Source organism: Manihot esculenta, chromosome 6 (assembly GCF_001659605.2).
Source record: "Manihot esculenta cultivar AM560-2 chromosome 6, M.esculenta_v8, whole genome shotgun sequence".
Classification (NCBI taxonomy): Eukaryota; Viridiplantae; Streptophyta; class Magnoliopsida; order Malpighiales; family Euphorbiaceae; genus Manihot; species Manihot esculenta.
In genome coordinates, this window is record NC_035166.2 from 22,238,101 (window position 1) to 22,247,608 (window position 9,508).

Here is a 9,508-nt window from a genome sequence, read left to right on the forward strand (position 1 = left end):
AGAGGGGTGAGCTATAAAGCCCAGTGAGCGGAAACCACACTAGCAGAACAGTTCATTTACAAGTATGCCATCATGGAATGCATCACATCACAAACATATCACATCAAGGATGAACTTGTCACCATTAGCCCTCTATATATCAAAATATGTCCAACTATATCAGGGGCGATGAGGCCACACCTAGTATTCGCTTACATAAGTCATATCATAACATGTCCAACTATGCCAGGGGCGATTAGGCCACACCTGATCTTTCCTTACATATACATGATGCCAGGGGCGATTAGGCCACACCTGGGCTTTCTATATCATACCATGTCAACTCATATCATATTATCTCATCTCATACTGAGGGCTAAGGATCATCCAATATCCATCCACATCAACAACATATTATGCAATGCATCATATTCGTGGATTCTAATGCAAGACAACCTAATACATATCATGGCATTTCATGATGCATGGATCATGCTCTAAAAACATTTAATTTCTTAATTTAAAGCATTAGGTTTTGTTCCACTCACCTCTGACTAGCTCTGGGCCGACTCTGAAACGGCTGACACAGCTAAACACCTCGGTTCCTCGGGTCCGATCCTACATAGGTGGACTCTAGTGAGGTGCCAAACACACCCTAAACAACTCATAAACAACTCCCCAAAAACCCCTTAAAGCATCAAGGAAACATGCATACAGAACACTCATGGAAAGGCTGGACAGGGCACTTTCGGCGGCCGAAGGTCCCTTCCAGAGACGAAAGTCATGCAGGTTCGGGGGCACCTTCGGCGGCCGAACCCTTTCTCCAGAGACGAAAGTCATGCACTTTCGGCGGCCGAACATCACCTTCGGCGGCCGAAAGTCTGCTTCAGCTCTGAAACACAACTTTCGGGGGCAAGGTTTTGGTGGCCAATTCATGCATCCATAGGCATGTTCGGCGGCCGAAACCACCTTCGGCGGCCGAACCTGAGTTCTTCCAGAACTCAGCCCTTGTGTATACAAGCCTCCCAAACCTCCAAAACAAGCATCCAACCTTTTAAAACATGCACAAACTTCACAAAACCATGCATAAACCCTTAGTCATGCATAAAGGAGCTTAACAACTAGATTTAAACTCCAAAAACAACATCCAAAGCATGCATAGATAGCTTATGACCCACATAGGCCAAAATCATCAAAACACCCCATAATCTCACTTGCTCTTTCCCAATCATGCATACACTCTCCCACATGTATAAACTAACTTAAACTTTCAACATAACATCACATAAACATGCATTGGGCATAAAACCCACATAAACCCTACATGCATATCTACCCATACTCAACCATCAAAACATCATTAAACTTACTAAAACTTCATTAAAAACAGTAGGGAAGCAAGGATCTACACTTACCTCTTGAAGATCGAGGGGTGGTGTGATCCCTAACTCGGAGGTGTGGAGGATCCAAGCTCCAAAAGCCTCCAAGCTCCAAAACTTCTATTTGGGTTTCAAATCTTCAAAACAAGGGTAGATCTCATGAAAACTTGAAGGGTGGGTAGAGAAAAACATGAAAACGACCAAAGGAGGATCTAAACTCACCTGAGCTCGAGAATGGGGAGAAAACTCGCCCATTTCCGATCTGAGGGCTCTTTATAGGTGGCCTGTTGAACCACCTTCGGCAGCCTAACGTGCCCCCTAAACTCATGCATGTTCGGCGACCGAACTTGAGGTTCGACGGCCGAACCTTGGTTCATTCAAACAAGGCTTTCGGAGGCCAAAGGCACTCCCGAAACCTTTCCATGTTCGGCGGCCGAACTTCACTTTCGGCGGCCGAACCTGGCAAATGCCTCCTTGGTCTTTTCTTTTCAAAACTCAAATCTTCTTTTTTTTTTTTAAAACCATGAAATCAGTAAAAACATTTTAGAAAACACCTTTTACCCTACAAGAAGACTCTGGCATCATCAAAATCCCAGATTCCAACGGAGATTCTGCCGGGAGGTAGGGATTCCGATGCCGGAATCTAGCCGGGTATTACAGCGACAGTAAGGCCATAGAGCCTAAATCTCGTTTAAGACCTCAGTGAGGTAGGTGACCGGGCTCCCCAAGCGCCCCCGACACCATAAAACCGGCTGAGATGATGAAGCGACAGTAAGGCCATAGAGCCTGAATCTCGTTCAAGACCTCAGTGAGGTAGGTGACCGAGCTCCCTAAGTGCACCCAGCACCATAAAACCGGCTGAGATGATGAAGCGACAGTAAGGCCATAGAGCCTGAATCTCGTTCAAGACCTCAGTGAGGTAGGTGACCGGGCTCCCCAAGCGCCCCCGGCACCATAAAACCGACTGAGATGATGAAGCGACAGTAAGGCCATAGAGCTTGAATCTCGTTCAAAACCTCAGTGAGGTAGGTGACCGGCCTCGGAAAATGACCCCCGGCACCACAAAACTGGCTGAGATGACGAAGCGACAGTAGGGCCAATGAGCCTAAATCCCATGCAAGGCTAGAGAGCCTGTAAGCGACAGTAAGGCCTAAGAGCCTAAATCTTACGCAAGACCTCAGTGAGGTAGGTGACCGGCCTCGAAAAATGACCTCCGGCACCACAAAACCGGCTGAGATGACGAAGCGACAGTAAGGCCAATGAGCCTGAATCTTGAGCAAGCCCTCAGTGAGGTAGGTGGCTGGTCTCAAAAAATGACCGCTAGCACCACAGAACCGAGCTGAGAGGATGAAGGGAACTATTCTTTCGCCTTTTATTAAAAAATACTGTATGCTGACAGCAAAAAGCGGCATACAATGACAACACGCAAAAACAACTCATAAGAACACAGTTCCGATCTCACACAAAATATTGGGGCACTAGACCATAAATGAAAAGCTAAACTCTGACCTCCCAAAGGAGCTCGGGTCATAAGGTAAAGAGATTTTGATCTCACACAACAGCCAAACGTGCCAAAGTGCCATGCTAACCTCAAGAGGGTGCTGAAACAGAAATAAAAAATCTGAATCTGAACTCTCGAAAGAGCTCGGATTACAGGCTAATAAGACCTCGATCTCGCAAAATAGCCAGCATATAACGAAATTAAACTAAGGCATTCCAACGCCTGTATCATGTAGCAATGTGACCTACTAAAGGCCAATGCAAGGCTCACGGCGCCAAAGCGCCCAAGCACCATGCCGACCTCAAGAAAATGAGCTCAGTATTGGTAAATCCAATAGGCAGACTAAATTAAGGTGAGGCGAATCCTAAGCAAAATGTATACCAAGATAGAGAATCAAACAAAGAACCAGGGACAATCATAAGAAGCACCGACCTCGAGAATTGACCGTTGGCACTAAACCAGCTCAGCCAGCCTAGAGAGAGGTCTAAGCAGCAAAGAGCCTGCAAAACGCTCGAGGGTAGATAGTCCAGAAAACACTCGGGGGCAAAAAACCCAACTAACCGAGACATACCCGAGAACCAAATGCTCAGATAAAGAATCAAGGAGACAGGAGCAACGTAAAAGGCCAAACTCCCTATCCCTGTGGAGCACACAGCTCAGACCACACTGACTGCTAGAAGGTTACATCCAAAGGGATAAGATGTCCGAGCCCGTAACAAGAACAGGATTTAAAATTGTCTAATGCAGGGCACTCATGCAAATAAGACATTCCTCTAGCTATTATATATCCGAGCTTGCAGTACTGCCAAGGTCGTGAGCCAAAAACAGAAATGCCCTCATGAAAATAAGAAAAACTCTCAAGTCAGAAGCTTAGCCAGATGCCGAGCTCTTAGTCCGGGTTAGTTCGACTAGCAAAGTCCCAATAAAGATGGTATGGTCCATCAATTAAGTAAAATTGACAAAACCAGAAGATAATCTGGGTAAAAAATAACAATAATGAGGTATAGGCCGGGGTAAAATATCATTCATCATCGAATACACATCTCCAGATTGCTATACATTCAAACATTAAAGTAAAGAGACAAAGAAATAAAAAGGCAAAGAAAGGACACTTTTTGACAAGAGCAGTTCTCGGGCTACTCGGTCATAAATGGAGTCTAGGGATTTACCCCCTCGCCACTCATGTAATAACTGCCGAGGAGATAAAGAGGCAATTGATGACCGCTGGGCTTCCTCTACCCTGGGCGAGGCCGGGCCCAAGAGGAGAATAATAGCCTAAAGCCCATCTAGCCCTCCTTAAGCAAGATCGATCCAGCGTCTTAAGTCTCGATCCGAACGTGCGGGGTAGGCCGGATCCACCATGAGCCCGGGACCAATGAGAAGAAGTCCAGCCCAGTGAAATGATATGAGAAAGAATAGTAGGCCCAATCACCTCGCAGCCCTGCCCGCATGTGTGCTGGAGAGAATTAAAGGGCCGCCTAGCATGGAGAGGAGTCCTGACACATCCGTACGTACGGAGCTGAGTAACAGAGACAACTAGTATTGTAGTAGAGAGGCAGATATACATCACGGGTAGACGAAAAGGGGCACTCTCTCTTCTTCCTTCTTCTTCCTGGACTGCATTTTTCTTTTTTCTCTCTGCAATTCTTGCTTATCCATACTACCCTAGTTCATAAAATTTGACTTGAACGTCGGAGGGTCTCCACCGGGGCATCCCCGGTAGACCCCTGACCATCTTTTTTCATTTTGCAGATTTCTTTTTCGAATCAAGTATTGAGAGACCCATATGATAGACCAAAAAGAAAATCAGATCTATCAAATGGAGTAAAAGGAAAATCAAATTTATCAAATATCATAGAAAGAAAAAAGTCGGAAGATGATATCCAGCGAGTTGTTGGAGGACAATTGCAAGCGTACAATTGCAAAATGCCACAAATATGTGGTAGGCTAGAGAGTAGTGTTAAATATTTGAGTCGTAAAACCGTAGGCTTATACAAGATATACTAAATTAAATAATTTAAAATTAAATTATTATTTTGATTTGTTAAGATTTATATTAAGAGCCATTAGTTATGATTTTATTTAAAATTTTCAGTTATATTTAAATACATACACAAAATAATAAAACAATTTCGTCTCAAATTCATCTCCTATTTTCCTTTTTTCTCTCCCCAACAATCAACAATATTATCATTCTACCTTACATGCAATTTAAATCAAATCAAAAAGTATTGAAAGAGTTAGAAACTTTACTATTTTGCTATGTCTTAGCTTAGCTCAAGACACTAAAAAATTTTAGTGCAATTTAAATCAAATCAACAAATTTAGAACGTTACTACTTACACTCCCCTCAGAAGAGAACACTTTTCTCATATTTTTCTCTATAGTTTTATCAAATTATATAAAAAAATTTATAGTTTTCAAATTATATAAAAGAATTTTATTATAATGTGCTCTTAATCAATTTAAAATCATGAAAAATATTGAAAAAAATATTAATATGTATCATATATGAATTTTTAGAAGTGAAAAGTTAAATAAATAAAAATTAAAATTAGACTCACAAAATTTAATACAAATAAGCCCCATTTTTTTTTTTTCTCATTTCAATATCTAACCTTCAAAATTCATTAATTCAATTCATTAGGTAGAAAAGCGTTGCCTCTTTTGGACGAGGGAGAGACCCAAATTGTTTCAAGGAAATAAGGTCAAGAAAGGAAGATTCATGCATGCCCAATGCAGCCTCGGAGGGAGAGACCCAAATCTCCCAAATCTTGTTTCAAAGGAAATAAGGCCAGTTAAGGAAGATTCCATGCATGCCGAAAACCACCATTGTAGAGCACATGAATCAAAGAAGAGTAAGAGACTCGATCAAGAGCGCAACACCATGGCTAACCTGTCGAGAGGAGGAGTCCTGCAGAGCTTCAGTTTTCTAGATAGTCACGAAGGATTGAAGCAACTCAACGGACATCATTATAAGCAGTTACCTGTTCAACGGACAAAGGACCTGTAATTACAAGCACAGTATAAACTTTGTACCTGTAATTACAAACACGGACCTGTAATACAAACAAACACAACAAAAAGATTAAAGGCCATGGAGTCTGAAGACTGCAAGACCATGAGGCCACGAGATCCCAGAATACAACCAACAAATTAAAAAACAAAGGGTAGTGGACAATCGAAGGGGTAGAGGACGACCGATGAACGGCTCGAAGGGATAGGAGGTAGAGGACGACCGATGAATGGCAGAAGGGAGAGGACGATGCCTTTTAAAAGGGCAGAGGACGACCAAAGTCTAGAGATATTATATATTTACCAACCTTCTTGTATCTTATATGCTTTTTTCTCTCCTAAAGGTTAAGATTTCATTGATAAATCAGATTTGGCAAAGTGCCAAATACAAAATATTGTTACACAAAAGAATTACAAATGAAATTAACAACATGAATCACTTTGGAAGAGATGGACGCCGATAACAATAAGGAATCACCTTAAATAATGACTTGGTTGAAGACTTGGAGGAGGTATCATCTCGATGGAGTTGCTTGCAGCATTCTATCAGGGGATATAATCTCTCCATATCTCCACTCTTTCACTCTTCTCTTCTCCATGAAATCATGGGCCATCTTCAGAGTAAAGAAACTAACACAAACTACCACCACCAAAGCCTCCAATGCACCATCATTTGATGTACACGGTAAGAGTGACAGAACTTAAAAATGTTGCAGACTAAAAAGTAACTTATCTTAAAAATAATAAAAGAAGAGATAGAAAAGTTCTTAGGAAAAGAAAATCAACAAGAGAAATGGTCATTAATTTCATCAATTTTTGTATGGAAAAAAAGAAAAAAAAAAGTACTGTAAACAGATAAAGAAGGGAAAAACAATTATGAAATTTTAAATTAATAAAATAGATGGTGAGGATGAGTAAACCATTTATTCTTATTACAATATTAATATAAATATAAACAAAAAAAAAAGTTGGATGAAACTAGAAACTGCTATTAATCTCCATTCCCCTCTTCAGTTTTCCCAGTACCCATTGTTCATCCTGCAGCCAATATTTCAAGGTAATGTTAGCAAATGTATCATACATTCCAATTTTGCTTTTGTATGAAAAAACATGATAGCTAAGCTTAGTACAGCCATCTGATGCTAGAATGGTACGTCCTAGATCTGTATGTATGTTTTCGTTTACTTCAAAAACTGTTTGGAAAAAGATTTTTTAAAGTAATGGAAGATTTTTAAGATTTAGAATCCCTAAATTTGTGTTTGAGAGACGGTGTGTTGTGATTTTTTAAAGATATTTAAAGGTTTTATCTTAAAAAATCTTCTTCTCCTTGAAAATGATAAATAATTATTAAAATTTAAGAACGATGAAAAATCTTACTTTATTACTCTACTTCCTTTCAAACATGGTGTTAAAAGGAAATAGAAAGTACATTATAATGACCTTGGAGTTGTGATCTGGTGCAGGACATTGATTGTGCAGTCGATACTGATCCATCTTCCAGTGTGTTTTCTTAGCATTTGCATCGTTTCCTGAGAAGTAGAAAAATCGGGACTTGAAGGCCAAGACACGTCCATCTGAGTTTCGTATGTATTTTTCTAGCCCACTTGATCTCCAAAACCCTGTCCCATCTCCAACCATTCTAATTCTTTCTCTACTTTTTCCAAGAAAATCTTCATGTTCATGTATAAAGAAATACCACTCTCTTTCTCCGCATGAGGGACTCACTGTAAAAAGTCATTTCAATGACCCAACACCCAAATCTCTTGAAAGTAAAAGACTTGAAAGCAAAAGTAAACAAAATATGAATCCATCATGAAGATGTTGGCATTGAAATCAAACTTGGAAAACAGAAAAATTGAGAAGAGATATATATGTACCCATGGAGAGTGGAAAAGATACCGAGAGGCTGTTAGGAGGCTTGCTATAAAACTCAGAAGCATCAATGTCAGGAGCAATATTAGCAGGAAGAAGTCTGTTAAGCAATTTGTTCATCAAATAATGAATGACCAATTCTTCATCTGTTGGCAAAAATTTGTACCCAACTGGGAGTTGAGCGAGAATTTCATCAATTTTGTGATCCATACACATAAGCTGCTAATGCTGATGAATCTGAAATAGCAGAGGGAGGGAGCTTTATACCTGGAAAGAAATTGCACGATCCTAACGAATTTGAAGTTGGCGAGGAAATGTGGAATCCTAGCTTGACTTGAATATATCGATACGAAAACGGAGTACGTGATTGATTTTAGATCATTTCCGTAATATTCTTTTTTTTGGGTTGGATTTTCATGATTGTGTCTTGCTATACAAGACAAACAGTTAGAATTTTCTCAGGGAGACATGCTATACACAAGAATTGAATATATCGATATGAAAAAAAAAAAAAAAAAAAAGTATCGTAAACTATTAGTAATATCCTACGTTTGATATATTTCAGGAGAGAATATTAAGAATATGGGTAATTTTTTTTATTTATTTATGCTTACTCAATTTTAAATTTTAATTTGTTTTGATAAGTTAAATTTACTTATAGTGGTTATTATTATCAATTCTAAAAGGGCGGATTAAAAATTAAAATTCATTAAATTATAATTACATATAAATTTTAATTAACAAATATAATATTTAGTATTTTTTTAATATATTAAAAGAATTATTTGCAATAAGCAATAGGGATGCAAAAATTAATTCAAGTTAGAGATCTGCATGAAAATAATATATATAAAATAAATTTGTATAGAAAAGATAATTTCCTTGAAAAAATTAAGAAGACGTTATTAAATTACAGTAATCTCTTCTAATTGAAATTTATTTGTAACAACTTCATTACCAAAATTTGTAAGGGACGGATTTAGAAATTTTATTAGGGTCTGATTTCAATAAATAATTAATAAAAATAAAATACATAAAATTAATACATATTTAAAAAATTAATGAAATATTATAATTTAATTTTTTATTAATTAAAATATATTAATAATAACTACATTTGTCATATTTACAAATATATCTTTTAATATAAGTTAATAATCAACCAATTTTATTATGAAATCAACCTTTAATTATATTTATTATAAAAAACTATTTAAAAAAATAATAACAACAATATAATATAATATTTATTATAAAATTTATTTTTTTAAAAATTAAATTATCTAACCCGTTAATTATAAAAATAATATTTTCATTTCATTTTTTCTAAATTTAAATCATCTAACATATTATCTATAAAAATAATACTTATTTATATTTAAGTATGTTTAAATTTAAATTAATTAATTTATTACCCATTAAATTTATATTTTTTAAATTTAAATAGTATACAAAACTCATTAATTAATAAAATATGATTCATAAACACTACGATTTATAAAAATTTAAAATTTATTTCACTAAATTAGGATAATTTAACAAATAATTTTAATTATATAAATAGATTATAAACTAATTAATTGAAATAATTATTTTTAATAATAAAAGTAGCATATAAAATTAAATTAAATGAATAATTCTAAAAAAAGAAATTTTAAAAATGAAAAATAATTGTTTTTATTAAAAAAATAGAGAAGAAATTTTTTTATTAAATTTTACAAAATGATATGAATATAAATTTTATTTAAAAAATTATTATTTA

The 9,508-nt window shown here is 36.9% G+C and overlaps 1 protein-coding gene across 1 annotated transcript; it reads right to left on the minus strand.

Moving 5' to 3' along the window:
• Positions 1-5,819: 5,819 nt before the first annotated feature.
• Positions 5,820-8,018, minus strand: LOC110616530 (NAC domain-containing protein 101). Its single transcript, XM_043957779.1, has 3 exons — positions 7,752-8,018; positions 7,315-7,598; positions 5,820-5,918 (listed from the first exon to the last, which is right to left on the minus strand). Exons 1-3 carry the CDS (start codon positions 7,960-7,962, stop codon positions 5,820-5,822), a joined length of 594 nt encoding a protein of 197 aa, XP_043813714.1. The 5' UTR covers positions 7,963-8,018.
• Between the last annotated feature and the right edge of the window lie 1,490 nt (positions 8,019-9,508).